This window comes from Glycine soja, chromosome 3 (assembly GCF_004193775.1).
Source record: "Glycine soja cultivar W05 chromosome 3, ASM419377v2, whole genome shotgun sequence".
Lineage (NCBI taxonomy): Eukaryota > Viridiplantae > Streptophyta > Magnoliopsida > Fabales > Fabaceae > Glycine > Glycine soja.
The window spans coordinates 46,165,475-46,192,540 of NC_041004.1; the positions used below are offsets into that span (position 1 = coordinate 46,165,475).

General features: G+C 33.7%; 4 protein-coding genes across 5 annotated transcripts; 1 reads left to right on the forward strand and 3 right to left on the reverse strand.

Annotated features, from left to right (window-relative positions):
- The first annotated feature begins 1,993 nt into the window (after window positions 1–1,993).
- Window positions 1,994–14,281, forward strand: LOC114407677 (5'-3' exoribonuclease 4-like). Of its 2 annotated transcripts, XM_028370865.1 has the most exons (22): window positions 1,994–2,364; window positions 2,884–2,986; window positions 3,632–3,723; window positions 3,805–3,996; window positions 4,170–4,289; window positions 4,406–4,468; window positions 4,820–4,966; window positions 5,054–5,218; window positions 5,290–5,367; window positions 5,573–5,659; window positions 6,659–6,739; window positions 7,800–7,895; window positions 8,577–8,647; window positions 10,503–10,631; window positions 10,708–10,784; window positions 10,865–10,905; window positions 11,005–11,079; window positions 11,480–11,631; window positions 11,728–11,832; window positions 11,909–11,984; window positions 12,699–12,778; window positions 13,124–14,281. In XM_028370865.1, the coding sequence occupies exons 1-22, from the start codon at window positions 2,170–2,172 to the stop codon at window positions 13,779–13,781; spliced, it is 2,883 nt and encodes a 960-aa protein (XP_028226666.1). In that variant the 5' UTR covers window positions 1,994–2,169; the 3' UTR covers window positions 13,782–14,281. The 2 variants fall into 2 exon arrangements, with proteins under 2 accessions (XP_028226666.1, XP_028226667.1); XM_028370866.1 differs by lacking the exon at window positions 5,573–5,659.
- Window positions 14,282–15,204: 923 nt separating this feature from the next.
- On the reverse strand, window positions 15,205–16,203 carry LOC114407678 (rubredoxin-like). The gene has a single exon (XM_028370867.1). It carries the CDS (start codon window positions 16,150–16,152, stop codon window positions 15,559–15,561), a length of 594 nt encoding a protein of 197 aa, XP_028226668.1. The 5' UTR covers window positions 16,153–16,203; the 3' UTR covers window positions 15,205–15,558.
- A 2,169-nt stretch (window positions 16,204–18,372) lies between these two features.
- On the reverse strand, window positions 18,373–20,211 carry LOC114407679 (probable transcription factor At5g28040). The gene has a single exon (XM_028370868.1). It carries the CDS (start codon window positions 19,991–19,993, stop codon window positions 18,779–18,781), a length of 1,215 nt encoding a protein of 404 aa, XP_028226669.1. The 5' UTR covers window positions 19,994–20,211; the 3' UTR covers window positions 18,373–18,778.
- Window positions 20,212–25,016: 4,805 nt separating this feature from the next.
- LOC114407680 (40S ribosomal protein S24-1-like) lies at window positions 25,017–26,837 on the reverse strand. Its single transcript, XM_028370869.1, has 5 exons — window positions 26,667–26,837; window positions 26,236–26,277; window positions 25,900–26,070; window positions 25,446–25,532; window positions 25,017–25,354 (listed from the first exon to the last, which is right to left on the reverse strand). The coding sequence occupies exons 1-5, from the start codon at window positions 26,736–26,738 to the stop codon at window positions 25,313–25,315; spliced, it is 414 nt and encodes a 137-aa protein (XP_028226670.1). The 5' UTR covers window positions 26,739–26,837; the 3' UTR covers window positions 25,017–25,312.
- Window positions 26,838–27,066: the final 229 nt, after the last annotated feature.

Genomic DNA, 27,066 nt, shown 5'->3' on the forward strand with positions numbered 1-27,066 from the left:
ACTAACAAAAATAACATATTAAAAGGATAAGAAGTTAAGAAAATCAAGTATATAAATAAAGATAAAAAGAAAGTGATTTGAGATGACTAAGAAATGATTTTTTAAACTAATTGTTAAATTAACTTAAATTTGAAATAAGAATTAAAAAGTATATTTGTAAAGAATAAAAAATTTAAAATAAAATAAATGCTCAACGTATAAGATATGTAATCCAATAAGAATGAGAATAACTTATAAAAACATTCTCATTTGAGAAAATTTAAAACACCAATATTTAAGACTAAAATTTAAAAATGCTTTCATTAAAAAATAAAAAGTCAAAGAGTGCATAGGATAAAACTAACATGTGGAATGTACATAAAAAAAACATTAAAAATATTTAATTAAAAGGATAACTATATATTATATATAGTTATATAGATACATATAAGATTTTCTTACGAGTAGATAGATACGTATAAGATAATAGGTTTGCCCAATAAAATGACTATATGTGGTCTGTAAAAAATAAAGGAAGAATGTATATTTTTGGTATTCAATCTTTCGGCTCAAACATAATTTTCATCTTTATATTTTTAAATTCATGAATTTAATCCTCGTAACTTTAAAAAATATGTGAATTTAATGTCTCTTTAATTTTAACATGACAAATTTTTTTACGGTTACAAAGTTAAAAAAGAGACTAAATTCATATATTTTTAAAAATTAGTTAATTAAATTAATAAATATATACAAAAATTAAAACTAATTTTGACTGAAAGTTTGAGTACTAAAAAAATATCTGTCTTTTATTTTTAAAAAATATATATTTTGGTCCTTTATTTTTTTTAAAAATCATTTAAAATAATTCTTCCGTCAATTTAAAGTTAGCACCATTAATATTACTTTGATTTTGTCTTTTTTTAACCTCTACAAAATATTATTGTTTCTATATCGTGTGGGTTGGACTGTAATTCAATTATTATAACTTAGTCTTTATATACTTTATGCTTGAGGTTCTAGGGTTATGTCTCTAGGTTGGATTAATTCGATCCTTATGATTTAGTCTTCATGCATTTCATGCTTGAAACTTGAGGGTTATGTACCCTTTTCAAGTCGGATTGTAATCCAACCCTTATAATATATCTCCCACCAAATCGGACCTTGAGTTGATCTAATTATGTTTAACGGATTTGTATCTAATCCAATTATCTTTAGAGGATTAAGCACATTATAAGGTTGTCATATACATAATCGCATAGCGAGATTTTCGGGATATGGTGTCAAATTTTGGTACACCATAATGTCTTGACCTATGAATATTGGAGATGATACGCGCAGTAGACTATGATAAATGACCCTCACTTTGACCCAGAGAGACAAATTAAATAATATACTTCACTTGAGTGTTATGCATCGAGTCGCCTCCATCAACAAAGAAACTTTTTTTTCTAGAACATTCTCAAATCTCCTTCTTCCACATCCACTTCTTATGCCTTTGGCATTTTTGATCCCTGTAGTGGCAAATTCTTCCCTTTCTACATGTGAAAAAGACTTTGACGTTACATTAGAATGAACATGTATCATAATAGCTTGTGAGAAGCCACAACTAACGATTTATTCAAAGTTGGGGTTTGTAAATCTAGGTCTGTGTATCCAATATCACCCTTATGTGTTTCATGACAGTTAAAAGTTGCCAGTATCTAAATACGAATTAACGATGTTAACTTTAAACTAACAAAAACTATTTTAAATCATTTTTTTATTTCAACCTTTTTGTTTATCAGGAGAAAGAAATTTAAATTAATCTAGAAGTTAGTCTGAAGATAAGTAAAGTATAATTAAAAATTATTTTCATTAATATTTTGAATCATTTAAAAAGATAAAAGACCAAAAATATCATTTTGTCTTTTTCAAAAAAAATACAAATAAGAGAGTTTAGGATTTGATTTTGAATCGATTTACTATAAAAACCGAACCAGAAAAAAAAAACCGAGCTGATGTTTAGTACCGGTTCGGCGAGGGCGCACTTAAACGGGGCATTATGGTCTCATGAAATAAGGCGGCCACCGCAGCCGCCCGTACATTAAACGGCAACACAGATCTCCTCTCCATCTCTTTTTTATTTTTGTTTTATTTTTTCCCACTCTTTCTCCTCGTTTCCGAACCGGACCGAACCGAGCCGGAAACATGGGAGTTCCAGCGTTCTACCGGTGGCTCGCGGATCGGTACCCACTCTCGATCGCCGACGTCGTGGAGGAGGAGCCATCTGTCGGCTCCGGCGCCGTTGATGTGTCTAAACCTAATCCAAATGGCATGGAGTTCGACAACTTGTACTTGGACATGAACGGCATCATTCACCCCTGTTTTCACCCTGATGGCAAGGTAACCATATGCTTCGCTTCACCTCACTTTCATTCTATTCACTTTTTTCTCGTGACTCAGAATATTGCAACCGGTTAACCTATTATTCTGTTAATAGTATCAACATTTTCTTCGTTGTTTGAGAAAAAAGCCATTATGTACAATCTAATAGAAATAAGTAAAGAGAGCAGAAAATAATGACAGTGAACTTCTGATATTTCTGCTTCAACTTCTCATTTCGAGTATTTGTATGGATTTCTTTATTGGATTTAGATATATTGAGATCGTATGTTCCTGAATTGGTTGTCGAAAACTCGTTCTAGAATTTGTTGCATTGTTAAACTGAGTTCCTGGTGCTTTTTGAAGAAATGGCATCATACACGATTATGTGAGTAGTGTGAAACCTTATACAAAGCTGACTAGACTGTGGCAATTGGGATCTGTAATTTCTTTATTTTGTGTCTAAAAGGAAGTGATTTTTTGTAAATTTACACTTCTATTCTGCTAAGTGCTTGTTGTTGATTAATCTTTAAAATGCAGTCAGCACCTACTACCTACGAAGATGTATTCAAATCAATCTTTGACTACATTGACCATATATTTTCATTGGTTCGCCCAAGGAAGCTTCTTTATCTTGCAATTGGTATGTTGCTTTTTCTTGTTATTGTATCTCTCGTCTATGGAACACCAAGCATTTCCCAATACTTTATCTTACTTGTAGATGATGCTCATGGAAGAAATAAGATTGACACCATTCCTCTTTGTGAGCAATAAGCAGAAAATTAGGATGGCAATGATTTATAATTTCTATTTTGTTTTTAGTAATGTCCCTAAAGCATGTTCATTGTTTGGATTTGAGAAATGCATGAATCATATCCTATATATTTTAAGAGTAGTCATAATGCCATACCAGATACATATCATATTTGTGCGTCATAGTTTCTCATCGTGGAGGATTTGCCCAACTGCTCCTTTAAGTTATAAATCCATTTGGTTCCTAACTTCTCATTATGCCTTCTGTTTTTTTTCGATGATTAGTAACTTTTGGCACACTCCTGTATGGTTGTACATTCAAAATTTAGTGCAAATATTTTCAAGTAAAAGACTCAGATAAATGTTTGTAAAACAGAATAGCCAGTAAGGAAAGTTAGAACTTTTAAATATCCAATTTTTGGAAGCCTGTAATTTTTTTGTCTGTAATGTTATGTTATTGTATGTTTGATTTAACTTTGAATCGCTTCCTCATTCCTACCATTTCTTTCCATATGTACTTTTCTCGCCCCTTAAGACGGTGTTGCACCAAGAGCCAAAATGAATCAGCAACGTTCACGGCGTTTTCGAGCCGCAAAAGATGCAGCTGAGAAAGACGCAGCTGAGGCTGTAAGAATATGAACATGCTCCTGTTTACAATGATCTCCTGCTATTTCTGTTACAAAGTTTGAATACAATGTGATGTTGTAGGAAGCTGAAATTGAAAGACTTAGGGAAGAATTTGAGGGTGAGATGAAACTCTTGTCTTCTAAAGTCAAGCCAGAGACTTATGACTCAAATGTCATTACCCCTGGCACTCCATTTATGGGAGTGCTGTCAGTGGCTCTTCAGTATTATATACAGACTAGATTGAACTACAACCCTGGCTGGCGGAATACAAAGGTTGACCTTATCCTATTTATTCTTTGCCCCCTTGATCCATTCAATATTGGATATTCCTTACTTGTGGAGTAATCCTGTTTATTTTCTGTTCCCATATTGTACATATATCTGGTTTTCAGAATATTTTGTCTCTATATATTTATTTATGGAGCTGCATTTGGTATTTTTTGAAGGTTATACTTTCTGATTCAAATGTTCCTGGTGAGGGAGAACATAAAATAATGGATTACATACGATTACAGCGTAACCTTCCTGGGTTTAATCCAAATACTCGTCACTGTTTGTATGGATTGGTGAGTTTTTGTCTGATTTTGAAATTTTCAATTTATCCGAGGTTGGTGTATTTAATTATATATCTTTTCCTTGATTTTTATATGGTGTGATAACATTGATGTGATCTTTAATTCAGGATGCTGATTTGATTATGTTGTCCTTAGCCACACATGAGGTTCATTTCTCAATATTGAGGGAGGTTAGGTTCTATTTTATGAATAGTCATGGTGATTTTAGTTCATTTTCAAAGAGAAAGATATCAAATATCTGAAGTTCCTTTTTATATATTATATGGATGATCCGATCCGTAAGGACCATGATTGGGAATTTTTTTTATCATCTTTCTCCAAGAAAGAGGCGAAACATAATCAAATGTCAGAAAACTTGGAGAAAATGACAAATATTTTTTAGTTTTAACTCTATGGTATAGAAGAAATAGAAAAGGATCATATAAAAGTTTTTTAAATTTAAAACGGATCAGTACACCTGGTCTACGAATATATTCTAATCCCAATAGATTGACCTGATGATTAATTACATGTATGAACAGGTAATCACTTTCCCTGGACAACAGGAGAAGTGTTTTCAGTGTGGCCAAGTTGGCCATTTTGCAGCTGAATGTCGTGGTAAGCCAGGTGAGAAAGCTGAGGACTGGAATCCAGTTGATGATACCCCAATTCACAAGAAGAAATATCAGGTTGGATATTGGAATCCAGCATGTTAGGCTGAATATTCATTTTCTTCTGTTACTTTTTAATTTCAAACTAAAACCTTGCATGTACAGTTTCTTAACATCTGGGTGCTGCGTGAATATTTGCAATATGAAATGGAGATTCCCAACCCTCCTTTTGAGATTGACTTTGAACGCATTGTGGATGATTTTGTATTTCTATGCTTCTTTGTTGGCAATGACTTTCTTCCACATATGCCAACATTAGAGATCCGTGAGGTAAGCATCTGGGAGGCACCATGTTATAAATGTCAATGTTGTCCTCTATGATAAACTTTTTACTGTTTCAGGGGGCTGTAAATTTATTGATGCATATTTATAGAAAAGAATTCACCGCCATGGGTGGTTATCTTACTGAAGCGGGTGAGGTAAATTTCTTTTTTTTCTTTCTTAAATTCAATTAAGTTGTGTGTGTGCCTTTTTGTATGTTTTTGTAAAGCTGTGATGTGTTCTGGTATGTGACTGAATCTTTTTTAGCAATCATCTTCCTTCAATTTGCTTGTCTCATCTCTCAAGTCACCCATCTGGAATTTTGTTTCTTCAATGACTGTTGTAATATGTTGAACACTCTAGGTTTTCTTAGAGAGAGTAGAACATTTTATTCAGTCTGTTGCTGTTCATGAAGATCAAATATTTCTGAAACGAGTTCGGATTCAACAGGTATTGTGATTTCTGTGTTTTGACTATCCCTCTTTGGAACAAATAATTATCATTATTCCTTCAACTTCTGAACCCTCTGGAGTTTTGCACCAATCATATTCAATAATCGTCAGAGTTCTACTTATTTTCATGGTTCTGTATTTAGAGATGGGATATCTTGCTTAATGCATTGTAAGAAAGTTCTTCTGTCAATATTGATGTGGAAAAATCTTCAATTCATTCCATTCTGTTTTGCATTCTGTGTATTTTGGCCCATTGTTTCTGTTGAAAATTTATAACTGAAGCATCACAACTTTATTCCCTCATCCATGATTTGTGCTTCCTATTTGAACTTTGGAATTAAGTGATTTTGTAAGAAGACTTGAAACGACACTGTTTCGTATCATTTAAAGTCATATTGAGCATGTATGGAGGAACTAAATTGGCTTTGGCTACTCCACAGATTAAATAATTATAAAAGGGGTATAAACTGTAGCTGAGGCATGAATTTGATATGGCTGTATCATACTTAATTTGGGAGTGGAGTTCTCCTCTAATGTTCCGGTGAATAAAGGAAATGACTTGTAAGTAGACTTCAGTGGTTAGGCAAATTTTGGTCAGCATGTACAGAATTATCGAGGATCTTTATCCAATGAAGTTCCAGAGGACAATTCCTTAATCCTTGTTCCACTGTACTAGGGTTTAAGTATAGTGTCTCCCTCTAATACGTAACTCTCAACTTTGGTGGTTACCTGTTACTGACGTGCAAGTTCCCAAGCCAACACCAACATGATACTATTGTATTTGTTACCATTTGTTTTCTTTTCTCTCATATGCACTGTTCTGAAACAAATTCTGATGTGGATGTATTGTGACATTAGACTTTACATCCGGGAGATGTCATTCACAAGTCCGTCTAATTAGTTTCATGAACTGATATGATTGAGCTATATATTTCTTTAATATAGTTTTAAACTTTATTTCCTGATATGCAATACTTGTGATTTGATTGTTTTTCAGGCTACAGAAATTAATGAAGAGATGAAAGCTAGGGCAAGAGGAGAGATGCCTGGAGAACCACGGGCATCAGTTTTGGACAAGGTTTGGTAACAAGATTTTTTGCCCAAATGTTTTAATCATTTCGCTTGAATTTAGTATTTTCTGCTTAATTTTATTGGACCCTAAACCATAGTAATTCTAGTGGCTTCCCAAACATACATTGAGGGCAGCATGTCTGTGAGTTTTTGTGCTCTGCTGGTCTGTGGGTGATCAGTGATGCGGTTCCCACTTCCTGCCACTTAATTTCAGTTTTTCTCATATTAAAATTGTTGTCAGGAAGCCTTGTAAAGCTTGTAGTAACTTTAAAAACTTACGTCTGTTATGTATTTTGAGAAGATACTTCAATAGTAGTTGTGCGTGTTATTTTGTTGTTACTATTCTTTGTTTCATTTTTGTATGTATACATATATTATATTATTCTATATAATTTTATATATAACAGGTAAACTCTACCTCCCTTGTCTGATCCTAGGTGGGATCTATTGTTTTGGCTACCTTTGGAAGTAAGGCCGCAGAGCTCTTGATGTTACTTATAGTTTGCCTTGTTGCATTTATGGCTAACCAGTTATGGGGCAATCAGATAATTTTTAGTAGCCATGTTGAAGGGTTTATACTTGTACTTCTGTTTTATCCCCCATTGTTATATAAAACATGAACTGCATGGGCAGTGCTGGTGCCGGAACCAACTTCATCATCTGCCTACACAAAAAGAGTTTGTGTCAGTGTGTGTCTGTTGATATCAATTTGAAGTTAATTGCTCCCTAATTTAACTGTTTGGATGCATGAAGAAAATGTTTTCTTTGTCTCTCTTCTGAAACAACTTGGTTACACTTTTACTTTTCTCATGTGTTTTCTTTTAGTGGGAACAACTGATGATAACTCTTACTTTCCCAACTAGAATTTGTCTTTCTAAAATTAAATGTTCCTTTTGTCAGTTGAAAGTAGCTAAAAGATCCTGGGTTAGAAGGATTCATAATTTTTTTGGTTAGATACAATTCATGTAAGAGTGATCCCTGAATAGGGACACTTGGCCAATGTCAGACCACATGAAATCCAATAGTGAGAAAATTTATAAACTACATATTGTTTGTGATTTTTTCAGGTTAAGTTAGGAGAGCCTGGATACAAGGAAAGGTATTATGCTGAAAAATTTGGTGCATTGGATCTGGAGAAGATTGAAAAAATCAAGAAAGATACAGTATGTCCTGTCAGTATTCTTGGAATTGTTTACTGTCACCTTCCTTTCTATACACATTCATGGCTTAAAATGGAAACAATTTCAAAAGTACAAATTCATTGCTAAGTTTTTCAATACTAAAAGTCAAGTGTCGTATTATCAGTGAAAATGATTGTATACAGGGCCTGTTTACTTTGTGAAAATGTTTTCTATTTTCACTTTCAATTACAAGAATGTTGCCTTATTTTCACATGGTTTCCTGTTTTCAAAAGTTTTTTTTTCACTATTTCTTATATAAACTTTTTAAAACAGGAAACATTGTACAAAAAGGTGACATTTTTGTAATTAAAAGTGAAAGCAGAAAACAATTTTCTCAAACCAAAGAACCCTTTTCTTTTTAAATGATGTTAGACACATGCTGTTAGTCTGTCTTGAACTCTTGATCTTACTATCTGACTGTTACACAAGAGGGAGTGTGCTCGTATAGTTCCTCAATCTGTTATGCTCATGAGAGAATAAAGACCTCACACTGGTTGAAAATTTATGTTATGTTTGGCTCACGAATTGATAGGTGGTTTGTTGGATTTTATTTGTTTTTTCCTTCTTGTGGATGACTATTGTAGCCAACTTCAATAATCTATGGCTTTCATATTCATATATATTGCATTAGAAGATAGCTGATAGTCTTGGTTTTCCTTGTAGGTCTTAAAATATGTAGAAGGCCTTTGTTGGGTTTGTCGGTACTACTACCAGGGTGTCTGCTCATGGCAATGGTTTGTCGTGCTTTTACTAGTTAATAGATTACATTTGAACCCATTCCTGCTATTTTCTGTTACTGGATTGATAAGCTGGTACATTTATGTTGGAAGTTGCCTTAGTTGTGGCCACCCTTAGCCTGCCTTAATTGCAGCCTCAAGGTGGTGTTTAGTTCCATGTTGACTAGATATATAATTAAATATAGCTTATATATATAGGCTTGGGTAATTGTCATCTTACAAGCCATTTTTGTGGGGTTTGAGTTACGCCTTTTTTTTTTTGCTCAGCAAAAATAATATATTATAAAATAGTACCAGAGGTACTAAATAATACAGCTATAGGGACATGTCATACGAAGTTAGGATACAGAAATACAAAACACAAACTGAAAAACCCACAGTACAATAATTGAGCAAGAAACTAGACTATATTCCTATGCTGGTGTCCTAAGAAATGCAGCTTTGAGGTTTGAGGACCACTGATTGAAATGCAAAGAGAAGTCTTTTTCCAAGCATCTTAGCCATGTCCACATAAGAAACACTGCATCTTCCATTAATTTATGAGCGTCAAAAGTAGCATTAGAGAAGATGATGCTATTCCTATGCTTCCAAATAGAAAAAGTCAGTGCTAACCACCACCACAGCCATCTGATTTCCTGCATTCCTTCAACAACCCCATGGACATGCTGAATAAAGTGCTGACCCGGGTGATATGGGAAAACCCCCACCATATTTACCCAAGATTGAGACTCCCACCAAAGAGGATTAATTTTACTGCAGTGAAAGAATAAATGACTCGCGGTTTGAGTTAGGCCTTAAGCCCCAAATTCTAAGAATTTACATGCATGATACTATAATGTAACCAGTTTAGGTGAAAAATGCACTTTTAAACTTATGCTGTGAAAATATCCCCACTTTTGGTCCCTCAAAGGATCAATTGTCTGGAACTATGGATGCTTAGTTGACTTCATGTGATTGTTAACCTGATAATATCCTAGGGCAATGGGTGTTTTGAAAAATAGATTTACTATGTCTGTTGAATTTAGAGAGGAGACTTTAGAGAAAAAAAGAGAACTTAGAATGAAACAACTTATTTAGTAGATTGTGTAGTACATAGGTTCTGCATATCATCCATAATATAGTTTCTTAATAGACTTAGTGGAGAGTATTTCCTAGGCTACTATTAATTAAGTGCAACTTCCTAGACACTAATACCCTTGGGTTCTAAATGCATTTTATCATGCGATACATGAACATACAATTTCCTAAGTAATTAAATAACATTATTTCCAACAACGGGATTAGTAAAGTTTTGTCGGTTAACTAAACATTCAATTATAGTGTGCCAAAAGCAATGGGTACAAGTGGCTTTTCATAGTAGAATGGGTACAAGTGACTTTTCATCATTTTGTCGCTTGAGTATGACAGTTATTCCTCATTTGTGAATAACACTTTCTTGTGTTCCTTCTCCACATTGTGGTATGATGATCCAAAAAATTTATGATACTTTGCATGAAGGGTGATAAGACAAATAAAATATAAAGGGTTGATTATTTTCTTTCAAGATTATCTTGCTCCACATATGTTCTTTTAGCAAGTTTCTCCTGTGCCTTCATATTCTCTTTGAATATTGAGCTTTCATTAAATTCTGTTATTATTCCAAAGATGGTTGCAAGCAGGAACTTCTAATCATGATTTTATAAGGAGTGTAACAAGATATAATATGGACTGGATGCCTTGAGGGCTGGGATACAGGCTTTGATGTTTGAGTGGCTTTAAGATGATTGACATAAAATTCTGAGACTATTCTTCATTTTGGTGGAGTCTATCACTTATGACTATTCAATTTTTTCATTATTGTTTGTTCATTCAGGTACTACCCATACCATTATGCTCCTTTTGCTTCTGATCTTAAAGATCTAGCTGATCTGGAGATAACTTTTTTTTTGGGAGAACCATTTAAACCATTTGATCAGCTAATGGGGACCCTACCTGCTTCAAGGTTTTTTCATCTCTCCTGTCCTCAGATCTATTATATCATGCATCCTGTGCTGATGCTGGTTAAGTTCTTGTTACAGTTCAAGTGCACTTCCTGAAAAATATAGGGATTTGATGATTGATCCTTCATCACCTATTCTTCAATTCTACCCTGCTGGTGAGATCACTTGTCTGTTATTGACATATTTTGCTATATCTTATAGAGTTTCTAGAATTACTTGTATCACTTTTTGACAGATTTTGAGATTGATATGAATGGAAAACGATTTGCATGGCAGGTAATATAGTTTTTGTATTGTGGTTTGTGTGTGTGTTTTAATGTTTTATTAACACTTTATAATGAAGGGGGATTAAGGTTACTGTTGGAAATCTTTCAGGGTGTTGCCAAGTTGCCATTCATTGATGAGAAGAAATTGCTTTCTGCCACAAGCAAGCTTGAAGCCACATTAACGGTCTGGAAATGTTTCTTATTTTTACTTTTCTGGGGGAGGGGTGTTGGTTTTTACGATATTTAGTTCTGGTCTATTACACTGGTGACTAACTATATAAGATTAGTGGTCCAAAATTGTTGGCCTTCAAATTGCATCAAAGAATAATTTGTCAAAGAAGTTTACTGCTATGGTTTATCAAAATAGAAGTTGTTGAATAGATCTGTTGAGTGATACCCCTCTGTTAATGCTGTTTCTTTTTGCACAATTATCCCCAACTCTTTGCTGTGCAATTGCTGGAATTTTTATTTTTATTTTGGTTTGAGCTGGAAATATTTTTAGTCCACTAGAAGTTTACAGCAGTTAATTTGAATAATATTTTTGCATCTGGGTGCTCAATTTCATTCACATTTGTTATGTGCAGGAGGAAGAACAGCTCCGAAATAGCAAGATGCTTGATTTGCTTTATGTCAGCAGTGCGCATAATTTGGCTCCACATATCTTATCATATCATCAATATTCTTGTCAATTGCCTCTACATGAAAGACCTGCTCTACCAATTGACCCAAGAGCTAGGTTAGTGAATATGTTTGGTAATGGTCACCAGTCGTTATCATAAATATGTTTGGTAATTGTCATCAGTCATGTGTGCCTTCTTTTCTTTGTTAGCAGTGATGGTATGAATGGATATCTCTGGTTGTACGAAAGGAATGTGCTCAGAACCACTGTATCTTCTCCCATCAAGGGATTGCAAGACATTGAGTTTAATCAAGTTTTGTAAGTTTTGTTCTTTAGACTTGCCTAATATTTTAAAATCATTGAATGAACTCATGTTGAGTGTTTCAAATTTCAGAAATATTACTTATCTCAATCCTCGTAAACATAGACATATTCCAAAACCTCCGGATGGTGTACTAATGCCAAAAAAGGTTGGTATAGACTTCTCTTAGCATTTGACATTATCAATGGATACATCCTGTAGAAGGAGCTTCATGATTCATTTGTTTAGGCTTAAGGGGGGCATTTGAAAGAGTTAATGTGGAGTTGATTTAGACCATGAAAATAGCTTGACTCCCGTAAATTCTTTTTAGCTTATTTCAATAAGCTTTTTAGTCTAGCTTATCAAAATAAGCTCTTTTTAGCTTATTCCCATAAGTTTCATGGGCAAATTTATGGCATAAGCTTTTATGTGATAGGAGCTTATTAAACAAACACCTAATTAAGCTTTACCTAAGCACACCCTAACATGTGTTTAAGCCCATCCCGATAGTTTTGATCCATTAAGTGGTGAGATCATTGCCACATGGCATAACCTGATATGCCACATCATCACTTAACAGAATACAACTACCAGCATGGACTACAAACTTGCATTTCCATGAAATCAATGATCTAATATATTTTTTTAGGGACCAAAAATGAAAATTGGCTAATTTTTCAGGGATGAAAAATTTACTTAACCCCATTTATTTATGTTTAGAATCAGATTCTCGCGTCAATAACATAGCTCAGATAGTTGCCATGACTTTATTCATTTAATCAAATATTATACTTTCGTTTTAGTTTTTTCAAAGAAAAATTATACTCCTTGTTTTCTTCTATGGATAGATCTCATTTACTTTTGACATTGGTTATGTTTGCAGATATTAAAAGCCATTGACATTAAACCTTTTCCTGTGTTATGGCACGAAGACAATAGCGGTCGGCGACAAGGCAGGGAAAGGTGAGAATCTATTCCTGAGGTTGCTATATTGGTGTAGTATAATTTTCATGTTCTTTCTGTCTGGTATACAATCCACAACTGTTTAAATTTAATGTTCAATGTGGTAGTGGTACTGTTATTACTCACCACCTTATGTGGACAAATTTTTTTTGAGGAAATTGTCAATATTAAGTAATTGTCCTGTGGTGAATGTAGAGAATTCCATGTTGAGTGGGTTGATAAGTTCTCAATGTCTTTCAAATTTAGCACATGAAGTTTTTTATGCATGGAATCTGGTATTTATGTGAGTGATAAGACATATACTTTAAAAGAGCTCTTACCTTTCTTGTGTGATGCATGTGACAGACAACAAGTACATGGAGCAATGGCTGGCCCTCAACTGGGAGAAGCAGCACATCGTCTTGTCAAGAACTCCCTTAATATTAAATCAAATAACATGCCGTATGGATCACCGGAGCAGTTTCCAGGCCATCATGCAATGAACCGGCTCAGATCAGCTGGACCTTCTGGATCTGGGAAATATTATGGTGAGGACACAAGCGGTTATTACGGACAACATTACAATCACCAGGGGATAATAACTAGGCCTAGATATCCAGTCTCATCTAATGGTGGACATAATGACAAACAGAATTTTAGGATACAGGATAGGTCATATCATCATGATCAATACTACAACGGGACAACTGGGTTTTATACCATGGCAATGGAGGAAGGTGCAAGAGCTAGGCCATATGCAGTGCCTTTGCCAAGGACACCTGCAGTGACGTTATCGAGGCCTCCCAATTCAGGGTCAACAACTAATGGACAACACCAATTTGTGCAGAACATGGGTCCTCCTATACCACCTCCAAATTGGATTACTAGAGTACCGGATACGAATGGAATATATGCTGGGCATCAAGAAACTGCATTGGGGGGAACTTATGATAAGCAGAACATGAAGGTGTACCAAGTTAAAACTCGTCAACCCCAAGATATGCCAGAGTACGGGAATCAATGATGACTGTTGTGGATTTTATTCGCCTTGTGACGAAGTGCCCTCTTCCATTCCTCGGGCTGTTTCTCAAATCGGAGCCCATCCAAGTTCTACAATGGAGTATGAGGGGGCAACAATTGTGTGATACCGTAAGGCAATAGGCTGACAAATGCTTATTGAAGCTATGGATGACACTAATCTGTAGTGAAGGTGCTGCTAAGAATCACGATCTGCCTTCACTAGACATGGGCACTTCCTTGATAGTTAGTTGTCCAGGCTATACCAATTGGAAACGTGGGAGAGCTATATATTATATATTCACAATATTATTGCTTTTCAAGTTCTAAACAAACTCATAAAATATCGTAAAAACTTGTAATTGTTGATTTTGCTGTCCGCGGCATGAGTAGGGTATAGCATGTATAAAATCCCGCTGCGCTCAGTGACACTTGTATTATCATATGTACCATATTGGACTTGAATGGACAATCTTAATTTTGTAGTAAAAAAGACGTTTTGTTTCATTTGTTTTTCATTTCCAAACTTAACCCTGAATGTTAATTTTTTATTCAAACCTCATATTTCTCTTTTCTAATTTGATGTGTATAATCCTTCAAATTTTTTAATAAATTTTGCCACACCAAGCTGTATTTTTTTTACTTAAATATTGTTCATTGGTAATTTTTAAGGCTGATTTCAAGTATTATTTGGAGTTGAGAGATGTCTTAAAAAACACTAAAAATGTTTATCTTATTGTTTATAAAAATTGTTATTTTAAATATTTAAAATCAATTCTTAAGATTGATTTTAACAAAATTATTTAAACTTATCTGAGATTTTATTATTCTAATAACCTTTCCCTGATTGTGATGTGGACTAGGAAGCATAAAAAGAATATGCTAGTCCTTTCTAGTGGCCTTATATAATGAGATAAATGTTATATAGAAGAATTATTGAAGACAATTGATAATTGTATCGAATTATTAAATTGAATATGATTCACAGAAAATTGATATGATTTATGGATTTAAAGATGAGTTAAATATTACTAAAGTAGATGACATTAATTTACCGAAAAAATATATAGCTTTCTTGATATATCATAACCCTGCAAATACTGGCTACAAGTGATCCTCTTTAGCTAGTGTTTTTGAGAAATTGTAACTATGCAATAATTTTTTATATAATAAAGAAACAAAATGAAATAAAAAAATAAAAAAGTAATGAAAAGTGATAAGAAAATAACTTGGAATGGGAAATGGGAGACCCTAGTGAGACGTGACTCCTAAGCTTGCACCACCATCTAAGAATTACTAATAATTAACACAAACTTAATTATAAAAATTGATACAAAAACTGATATGAAAATGCTCTTCTTTTATAATTAAAAAAATTGCATAATTGAACATTTTACTCTCAAATCTCAATGGAGACAACATTGTAGGGATAATCTATAACGAGAAATTGCTTTTTATTCAACAAATTCCACCAATATTTTTACAATCACAAGAGATACAAAAAGATAACAGTAAAGGTAAGAAAAACATAGGAAAAAAAAAGAGAGAGAGAGAGAGAGAGATAAGAAATATTAAGATTTGTATAACTCATCCATGATTTAGCAAAGCAAGAAAAGCTTCGGCTAGCCTAGTTTCCACTTTCAACAACCAGAGGCACCTTCCAGGTTTCTTGGGATGACTAGTGACTACGTAGATACATAGCAACAAATAAAGCATTGAAAGTAGAACTTGCAGATACATAGAATAGAATAGGTTACCTAATAGGATGAATAGTTAGAAACAGACTATTGGAGGAAGTAGCCACTCAAAAAGAGCGCAAAGAAGAGCAACAAAGTGCCGTATATAAGAATAGTCTTCTGACCCGAAGTGAGAGAATTGCCACCAAGCCCATATTGCTGGTTCTGAGCAAACCCAGCGATCTGAACGCTCTTGCTCTGGAAGAAACTCTGGGCGGCCCCACAAGTGGGGCAGCGCCAATCATCCGGAAGCTTCTCGAACTGATAGCCGGGCGGTAAGGGATAGGAAGGGTCGCCCACTGCCTCGTCGTATTTATAGCCGCAGGAGCGGCACTCGTAGATTCCAGTGTTCAGAACCGCGAACTTCTCCTCCAGCCGCCGCGGCCCCAAGTTCTCCAGCTCCGATTCGGGTTTCACGGGCGTGTCTTCTTTGGAGATGTCCACGGAGTTCACGCTGAGTTTTCGAGGTTTGGAGAGGGAGAGAGTGGGGAAATCATGGAGTTTTTTAGGTTTGAGACTAGGGTGGAGTTGGGAGAAAGGGGTTGAGAGATGCAGGGACAATGCTGAAGCCATTCTCATTTCTGACCAGCCAGCCCTCACGGTGTGTGGAGGAGAAGAAGGACAACCATAGTATATGCCCATGGATCACAATTCAACTTGGATAAGGTACGCATATCTAGTTTTTTTTTTTTAATTATCTTCTAATTTTGGTCATGAATTTCTCTTTATTATTCATTACACTTATATTGCTAGGACTGGGCTTCTCTTCTGTTGGGTTTCGTTTGGGTCTGTGTGGTTCAGCCCGTAATGAATTGTAGGAACTAGAACTAGCGTTTCAAAATGTTTTGAGATTAAAAACTCAACATCCAAAATATTTTTAAACAAAAATCTACCCCTTTGGCCCTTTTGTTGGACATATGTCTTGATGAAATTGTTATTTTATTAGTTGATCACTTTTTAAAAAAAGAAAAGACAAGTTCTATTAATTTGTGGCGATGTTCCAAGAACTGATCAACAAATCAACATTAAAATATAAATACTTGTTTTTATATATAATCGAGGGTAATTTTTTTAATATTAAAATCGTTACTAGGTTGTTTTTTAAAGGATTCACCAGCAATTCATGTTGATAATATTTTACCATTTTTTTTAATATTTTCCCTTTTGCCACATGATTGGCAGTTTCACACTATCGTTATATTTACTGGTTGAAAGAGAAACATTCATCCGTATTTTTAAAATTAAAATAAAAAAGAAAGAGCAATGGAAAAAAATAGTGATTGCAATTACATTTTGAAGGTTTATAAAAATAATAAAAACAGTTATATATTAAAAGATAATTTAAAAATAAGAAATGTATATATCAAATAAAATCTTTATTAATAGTTATAGATCATTTGATGAAATAAAATCCTAGAATTAAATTAAGACTATGCCCAAATGAAATAGTGGATGAGAGATAAATTAATCATTGCATGAATCTAAGCAAACAACCTCTTTTAACCCTTTTCCCTCCCTACTCTCCGTCCTGCCCCTTTTTTCTTTTCACCTCGTTTTCTGAAAAAAGATGGATGCGCTTCATCGTAATCTTACCACTTCCAAACATGCTAATAAGTAAATTAAGGACATTAGTTAATGAATTACTAGTAAAGATCTATCAAAAATCGCATTATGGTGTAGTTACATTAAGATTTAAAAACACCTTCTCACCAATTGCTTTTAGGACAATGGTTAGCAATTATTAATATTCCGCTAAACTCTAAAAAAAAACTTATTTCAAATGTTTAATTATTCATTTAGTTTTTATAGTTTTTAATTTTTTTTAATTTTTATAGTTAATAAATAAATTTTTTAGTTACTGAATCTTAATAACTGAATTTTTTGGTCTTTTAAATTTATATTTTAATCTCAAAAAAAAATTTTGTTAAATTTAATAACTGAATTTTTTGGTCTTTTAAATTTATATTTTAATCTCAAAAAAAAATTTTGTTAAATTTTTTTTAACTCTGTTAGTTAAAATTTTGTAATGAGAGAGATTTTTTGAAGATTAAAATGTAATTTTTACAGATTAAAAAATTCACTTATTAACTATATAAACTAAAATGAATAAGTCTGAAAATTATAGAAATTAAATGAATAATTAAACTTGAAAAATTAATTTCTAAAATTAGCTTTACTTTGATTCCTAGTATTATTAAAAGAAAATTAACTTTAATATCTAAAATCTATCCTACTAATTGATTTATCCCTAACATTAACTAATTGACAACTATCAATTAATTCAACTGATTTTAAAAATATTAAAGAGTCCAAAGAATATGATTCATGAGTATTAAAAGTTTCTTGGTATTACTAAAAAAAAAAAAGTTGATGTTAAAAGATCAAATTAATTAGTGCTCACCAAATCCAAGGATTAATAGTTGTCTCAACTCAAGGATCAGTTATTCACAGAAAAAAAACTCAACGATCAGTTTGACGGGATTATTTAATTGATCACAACAATCAATTTCGAATAATACTAAATTGACAAATCGAGGGATTGACCTTAAAAAAAAAAAAAAACCTGAAATTCAATAACTACAGAACGAGCAGTAAGAGCAAGTGATCTGAGACACGAACTGAGACAGGTTAAGCATTCAAAATTCCAAGAGCTTCAAGCCCCAATCACTTGTATTGTAGCATATATGAATATAGACCCATTCCACTCAACTTGAATTCGAGGTAGTCTTCGACTACCCCTGGTTTACAGCATACATTGTTTCGTTATTCAACAATTTTTTTGACACAGCATCGCAGAATCTCTCAGATAAGAAAATGCCATCTTTAACAATCCATTGAATCATAAAAATACGAAAGATATACTTTTAAGAACAAAGTGCTCAGGAAGAACGTTGCACAATTGAGAACCCACTACTTTCGCATCTTTTACAACATATATATAATGGTACAAAGCCATCACTCCGCACCAATTATTTCAATCTGTTCTGTACATGTATGAGACCATTGAAATTTAAAGGAACATAAAAACGGCTAAAATATAAAATAAAACATTTTTATTTTAATGGACAAGTGCTCTACCGAATCAGCGAAAGCTAAAACCGAAAAGAAAAACACTAGTTACCACTTACAAGTTACTACTACTAGCTAACTTCTAAGCTATGAGTATGAACCAACCATTGATGGATAAATTACCAAGCAAATCCGTATGATGAAGTGAACACGAAGAGCAAGAAGAACTCCAATCACTCGCTACAAAACCAAAAACAAACTATAATCCTCCTCCTCCATGTGACCGCAACTCCTCCATAGCTGCCTTGATCTGATCCTGCACCAGTTCCAACCGCTTCGAATACACTTCCAACTCCAATATCTGTTGCTTCCTCCATTTCTCATCCACCATTTCCCCACCGCCAAAACTCAAATTCATAAAAGGCATAGGGTTCAAGTTCAACGAAAACCCTCTCCCTCCAAACGCTCCTCCTCCCATGGCCCCTGCCATCAATTCCTTCAACACCGGCGACAAACAACTCTTCACCGTCTCCTCAATCAAACTCGGTATGTTATTTCCATAACCACTGTTACAGTTATTATTGTTAGTACCAGCAGCAGCAGCAGTAGTGTTAGTAGCAGCAGCAGTAGCAGTAGGTGTAGTATTGCTAATACAATTATGATCTCTGTTCGACGCGGATCCGTCATTTGGCTCGATTTTCACCGCCGATCGAGGCCGAGAGCGTTTCGGTGTTTTCTTCTCCGTGGAATTCCTGAAAATCGTTTCATTCTTAAGAATTACAGGGCTAAAATTAAGGTTAGGGTTGGGGCTACGGCTAGGGTTGATTTCGTCGTCGTCCAATGAATTGTCGCCGACTGGAGTCACGTTGCTCCAGATCTTGCGCGAGATTTCGAAGGTGGCTTGATCGTGAGCGCTCTTGAAGGAGAATTCCTTGCCGGAGCAAATCTTGTTGAGGACGTTCCGGTACTTCTTCTTCAGCCTTCGGATCTTCTCCACGAGCTGATTCTTGTTGAAATCGAGTTGGAGCTTCGACTTGATTTGGTCGTAGAACAAAGCGGTGTCGTTGTGGTGCGAGGATCCTCGCTGCGATGTGTAGTCGAGGAACCCTTGCAAGAGCTCGATCTCATCCTCATCGGTCCACAGCCGCTGAAACAGCCGCCGCGAGTCATCCAGCGGCGGCGGCGGCTTTTTCTCCTCGATTAGCTCCAGGCGACGCCGCTTCGGATCGGATGAGTCGGCGAGGACGATGGTGGCGGTGGTGGCGGTGGCGGTGGGCTTCGAAATTGGAGAGCCACCGCCGCCGTTGGAGACGGCGGAACCGGGGACGGCGACGGTGACAGCGAGAGCGGTGGAGGGAGAGGGCACGTTTTCTTCGTCGTCGTCTTCTTCGTACTCTTCGTCCTCCTGAGACTCGTCGTCGTCGTCGTCCATGTCTTCTTCGCGGAAAACGGCGTCGTGTTGCTCCGAAGCCATTGAGAGAGCTTTGGTTTGGTTAGCGGTTAGGCCAAGCAAAGCAAGAGTGGGCTGAGTCACGGGTTTTTAGTTATTGTTGGACTGACTCAATCAAACTCACCTTTACTTCGCTGCTGGTAATGGGGGAATCCCAAGGCTGGTTTTGGGTTTTGGTTTTTAGTTTAGTTTAGGTAGCCTAGTGGACCAACCAAACCCCCCGTATTATTTTTATTTTACAAGGAATGTACCTCTTCTTTCGCCACAAACGCAACGCTGCACTTACATTTTTTATTTTTTTTATCGTATTAAAAACTATCCTCTCCATTTTCAAATACTTAATAATGTTATTTAGAGAACAAAAATATTCTAAGTTAAATTAATCTCCTGATTCTTTATAAATTTTTAATTAGCTCCTCAATTTTTTTTTAAAAAATTTTAATTTAGTATTTTATCTTGTAAATTTTTTTTAATTGATTTCCTAGTTTTTTAAAACAACTACATATTATCTGGCTTATAAACTATCTTCAGGGACTCAACTACAAAAAATTACAAAATCAAGACCCCAATCACAACTTTTTTTTTTCAATTTAGGAACTTAATTAAAAATTCTAAAATAGTTTAGAGACATAATGATAATTTAACAAAATTTGCAACATTTTATTATATTTAATGTTAACTGAAGGAACTTAAATATTAATTAAAAAGTTAATGAAAGCAAAAAAAGTACTTTGATTAAATAACTAATTAAGATGAACAAAATATTCATTTGAAATGTTATTTTTCGCTGAAGGGGAAAGAAAACAAGCGACAAACAAAATGCTAATTTAATTTTTTTATTGTGAACATGCTATTAGCATAAATTAGCTTCCGTAATAATAGATGATTAATTTTTATCAGAATATATACAAAATAAATATTCTCTTTTACATATAATTTATTCTATACTTAAGAGTTAATCATGATTTGATTTTTAGAGTCATAATTAAAAAACACGAGTAATTATCACTTTTGTTCATTGACGTTATTTTAATTTTAATAACAACGGAATCTTATAAAACATTACTTTTAAAATATATAAAATTTTATCATGAATTTTTTTCATGTGAGACAAAAAGAACATAGAAGATAAGGATTTTATGTTTCACTTTCAGATCAACTTGACCACTGCTGCAGCATAGTAAAATGTGTATATTTGATCTATATTCAGCTGGTAGTTGAGACCTCCAAACTAACAGATTTCATTCATTTCACGTTTGTTTTCAATTGACAATTACTAACTGAAGAGTGAATACGTTGACGTATTCCATTTGCATTACCAAGTCCTGTTTTGTTTTCTTTGTCATGCTTTTTTTTTTTTTCTCTTCTGAATATGAAAAAGAAAGTGTATCATACAACATCGTGAGGGCACATTAGAAAAATTGTATTCATTTCATTTTAATTTTTTATATTTTATTTTTAAAAAAGCAATAATTAGTCGAATAGTTTTAGAATAGCAGTCTGAAAAATAAAAACTATTGTTTATATTTAAAATATTTTTAAAAAAATATATTCAATAATAGATTAAACACGCTTTAATAAATATATTTAGAACATTTGCATTAAAATTATTTTATTATTAAATAATTTTTATGTGTCTTATATTTTTATTGTGTTGGTTAATTTTAAAAAAAATATTTTTGGAAATTTTATCATAAAAATAACGTGATAATAAATTGATTTACACATAACAGGAAACAAAAATTCTTGAGTAATTTAATTAAAATATTATATTGTTTTATAAAAACATATATAGCATGTAGTACTGTGAAACTTTGTAGGTTGTTAAATTACAAATAAAATACTAATTAAATTTTAGTCATGAGAGAATCATTGAAAACATTGGCCTTAAAATATATTTAAAAAATTAATAAAATTTTCATTTAATATAAAAATAGATTCTTTATGTTAATTATTTTGTTGTGGAAACTTGGTAGAACATAGACATACTTTTCAGTCAATAAACAAAACACAGAGATACTTCCTATATAATTGGACAGAGTTAATTAATATTAAAAAATTTCACAACAAATTTGTGTCTAAATTTTGTATGGCTTCTTCTTGATAGTTATTGAATGAGTGGATCCTACAAAATACTACTTTTCAAAGAGAGATATGGACATAAAACTGCTATGCGTATGAGAATATCCTTTTTCCATTTTGACAACTCACTACTTTACATAGTATAGTGGGCTAATTCTACTGTATACCTAGAAACTTTTGGTGCTTGCCACCCATCTATATTAATTTTTACTATTTCAAATATAAACGCATAAGATTATGATATATTCTTCTTCATTTTTTATTTATTATAAAGAACATGTTATATATTCTTAAATCCGATAAACTTGCCTGATTTGTTTAACTTCCCCCACCTTATTCTCTCTATTTTGTTTATTAATATTTTTAATGTTGAAATATATTCTAAGTATAATACGACAATATATCTTTTTTTAGATGTTCGCTTATAAATTTTTTAATTCCTTTAAAAAAATCAAGATACACAGAAACAGAACGTACGACTTGAGCCAATATAATCCAAGTTTTGTTGAATTAGTTTGGGTCAAGTTAAACAACTTTGAGAGGTGTAATTCAACCCAACTCAATAAATATAATTGGTTTAGATTTTTTTTTCTCTAACAATATTTGACAAGCTTAATTCAACTCAACTCCATCCAATTGATTCAGATTTTATTTGAGTTTGTTAAAAAATGTTAATCAAAAAAGGATTTTATTTTTGCTCAAACTCGTTCCAAACTAACCTCTGTTTCAGAAAACTTCCAAGAGAGGAATGACTATGGCTGATGCTTCGCAAATGAATCATGGAACTGAAAGAGACAGGCATGATAGGAAATATGTGAGAAGAAGGATGAAGCATATTGATCATTCGACGCAAGGGAGCTGAGAACAGAAAACATTGGAGCCCAACACAAACAATAAGACGATAATAAAGTGAGAGGAAACGTGCAAGAAGGACGTTAGAGAGCTGAAATCTAAAAGTGAGTCGTAATAAAGTGAGAGACCAACACAAACAATAAGACGATAATTCCTGGTTTTGAATTGGATTTGACATACTAACGCCAACATATTTTTATTTACTTAAGCTGTTATTTTGACTAAATCGAAATGACCATGATGAGAAACAACGATAGAGACTGAACAATTTACGATAACATACGACCGTTTGATGCAAGCTCCATTGGAGCTTGTAGGCCTAGGATCTTCTTCATCAATGGATCCCTTTGCTTCTTGGAAGATAAATGGCAGCGGAATGGAGAAGGAAGAGAGAGAGGAGACGCCACTTCAAGGAGAAGATGAGTCTAGAAGAAGCTCACCACCATAGGAGGCCATGGATAAGAGCTTGGAGGAAGAAGGAGATGAATGAAGGGAGAGGGAGAGAAGAGCACGAAATTTTGTGCTCAAAAGGAGCTCTGAAATCTGAAGTTAATATTCAAATGATCAAAGTTGAAAAAAATGCACACACATGACCTCTATTTATAGCCTAAGTGTCACACAAAATTGGAGGGAAATTCAAATTTCACTTGAATTTGAAATTGAATTTGTGGAGCCAAACTTTGGAGCCAAAATTTCACTAATTATGATTAGTGAATTTTAGTTATGGTTCAGCCCACTAATCCAAGATCAATTCCAAGATTCTCCACTAAGTGTGCTTAGGTGTCATGAGGCATGAAAAGCATGAAGGACATGCACAAAGTGTGACTATATGATGTGGCAATGGGGTGTAGTAAGCAAATGCTCACCTCCCCCTCTAAAATTTAATTGGATTGAGCTTCTACCAATTCAATTAAATTTATTTCCAACCACACACATCAAATATCCACTTAGTGCATGTGAAATTACAAAACTACCCCTAATACAAAAACTATCTAGGTGCCCTAAAATACAAGGGCTGAAAAATCCTATATTTCTAGGGTACCCTACCTACATTATGGAGCCCTAAATACAAGGCCCAAAAATAATGAAACCTTAATCTAATATTTACAAAGATAAGCGGGCTCGTACTTAGCCCATGGGCCCGAAATCTACCCTAAGGCTCATAAGAACCCTAGGGCCTTCTCTTGCATCTCTGGCCCAATCTACTTGGAGTTTTTCTATCCAATGCCCTTGCGGAGTAGGATTGCATCAGTTCTTATTTCACATGCAAGGCGAAAAAGATAGCAAGTGGCACTTAGTTCTGATTTTAATAAAATGCCTGTACAACTTATCTCCAATATGGCAATATCGGAAATTGAGAGAATGAAATCACACTAATGAGGCATAAGGTAGGGAGAAGTTTTAAGTTTTGTGAGAATGTTAGGATTAGTTTTGAGTATCAAAATTTTAAAAATAATAACAAATTTTTAGTTTTACTTTAAAAAAATTAAATTAAATTTTAAAAATATTTAATTTCAAATAAACTCAGTATATCAAAATTAATTTAAGACTATGATAATAATATTAATAATTTTAATGTCATGACAAATGATGACAATAACGAAGATAACGGTAACAACAAAAAATATCGTTATCAAATGTAAAAAAAAATTATTTTATTACAAAAATCAAATTTGCAGGTTTTTTTTTCTTAATGTTGAAAATAAGTGTAAACATTTCAAAAAAATATTTAAGAACTATTTTAATTCTTTTTTTTTTAATTCAAAAACTCAACCATCCCAAAAAGGCCCATCGATTTATTTTTTAAAATAAAAAATTCATGTTACCCGAGAAATTTTTCTTATTAAATTTTTCACAAAAACTTTAACATGAAAGGAGTTGGGAATCATAATCCATTCGAGATTAATTTTTCTTTTACTATAAAAATATCAAGCCACTCTTCAATTAAATAATTATTAAAAATATCACATTGCGTGTTTCTGTGCTTTTCTGTTTCCAATTTAGGCAAGGCCAGAGGCTGAAATGCAAATCAGGCTGTATCGAAAAGTATAATTCGAATTGATAAACACACTTAAATATACCCATTGGCATTAAAAGTACACTATAATGGTTATTCTACCAACTAAACTCTGAGCAATTCCATATAAATCAAATAAATGCATCTGCGTTTAGGCCCAATTTACGCAACTCGAACCTACAAGGTATTAGAAAGCAAGGAAAATAAAACACGAGTTCTCAATTGTTCAATGTACTCAACATCTGAAGTTATAAGCGATCGAACATAAATTAAAACAAGGATCAACACTTGCGCCAAGACATCTCATTCTATAAATCTAGCATAAGATAAAAATAACTATTACAAAGCACCAAAACCAATTTAACCTTAGGAGTAACAGGGTGTCTCAAAACTTATTTCTTTTTTCCAGCCTTGGCAGCATCGGAAGCCTTGGTCTGCACAAACCATACATGTCATATGTTATAATTTTAATGAAACAAGGATCGCATAAGAGGTAAGGAAAATTATTGGTGGCTACAAAATTACCTTCTTTACTCCGCGAATCTTCTTAGCTCTATTCTTTCTCTCCTTCATTTGCTTCCTTGACTTTTCTACCTTAGTGTCAAGGCCGTTCTGATATAATAGATAGATATTTTAGTTCGCTTGCACAAAATTATGTAATTATGGCTAAGACAGACCTTACCAAAAGATATTATAATTCTCAAAGACCAGATAACATAAAGATAGATAAAGAGATGATAAATGATGATAATATTAAGCTTCACACTGAAACAGAATTTAGAAGTCGTTAAAAAACACACTGACAAAAGCAATTGCAGCAATAAGCCTCCACTAAAAGGAAAAGTGACATAACAAAAAAGGAAAACAATATTGCAAAAACAGTAACAATATTGCAAGGAATGCAGCACTGTAAAACAGAAGTGATTTCAGATTATAAACAAAAATTTAAAAGCAGAGGTTGTAATAATTGTTGACTCACCCTGATAAGCCTGTATTTGGGCTCATACTTTTTAGCATTTTCCACTGTGTCATAAATCAAACCAAATCCAGTGGATTTGCCACCTCCAAAATGTGTTCGGAATTTGAAGACAAATACAGTATTAGGGTCTTTCACATCATACATCCTAGCTAGCTTCTCCTTAAGTTCAGCCTATATTCCGATATTCACATAAAACAAATCAATATCGTTTTCATAATATGATTTTCAATGAATAACTACTTAAGAGCTAACATTCAATTGATAACTGGAGATATTAATATAATTCTCAATAAATAACTACTTAATTTAAATTGAAAAAAATCATAAACAAAATACCTTGGAAACATTTGCCCTCCCTGGATGAAGAACATCAACGACCTGCAACACAACAAAGTTTATAATAGAAATATTAGGAGAGCCAACGCTAGGAATCTCTGACACTACAATTAGGGAAGAAACCTTCAAATTTCATATAACAACTAAGAAAACAGAAACATCTGTTGGCCAGTGAAAATCAGACAATTCCTATCAAATTTTCAGATCCAAATAATTCTAATAACAACAACAACAGTTGCATCGATCCTCTTAAAAAACAGAACTCAGTTCGCCCAAGTGAGATTCAAGAACAACTCATAAGGGAGAATGCATAACACTCGCTAAGGATACGCGAATTAAAAAAACAAAGCAGAAAAATAATCAAATATGACTGGGAAAGTGATATTTCAAGTTATTAGGTGGAGATTTGTAGAGAAAAAAGGGAAACTCACAAACTGCTTCCTGGAAAGAAGCCTGTTGGTCATGAACTTTCGGGTTCGGATTGTAACAGCCTTGTCCGCCATACTTACCGTTCAGTGTGTGTGAGCTGTACCGCGAAAAACAACGCAAATTTCCCCAGACACAGCTCCGACGCACAACGCAGGAAGAGACATCAAGAAACCCTACCCGTTTTTATAATACTAGGGTTTACACTACAAACGGGCTGGGCCCAAAACCTTTTTTAGTTCTTGGCCTGACAACCTTAAAATATGGGTTTTGCTATTAACCCCGACCATATTGCTATGCATTCCGTTGAGTAAAAAGGAATGCAAATAAATTATACAAGAAAAACAAACATGATTACAATGTGTATTTTCTCGACAAAATCATGCTTCTTATAATAATTAATTA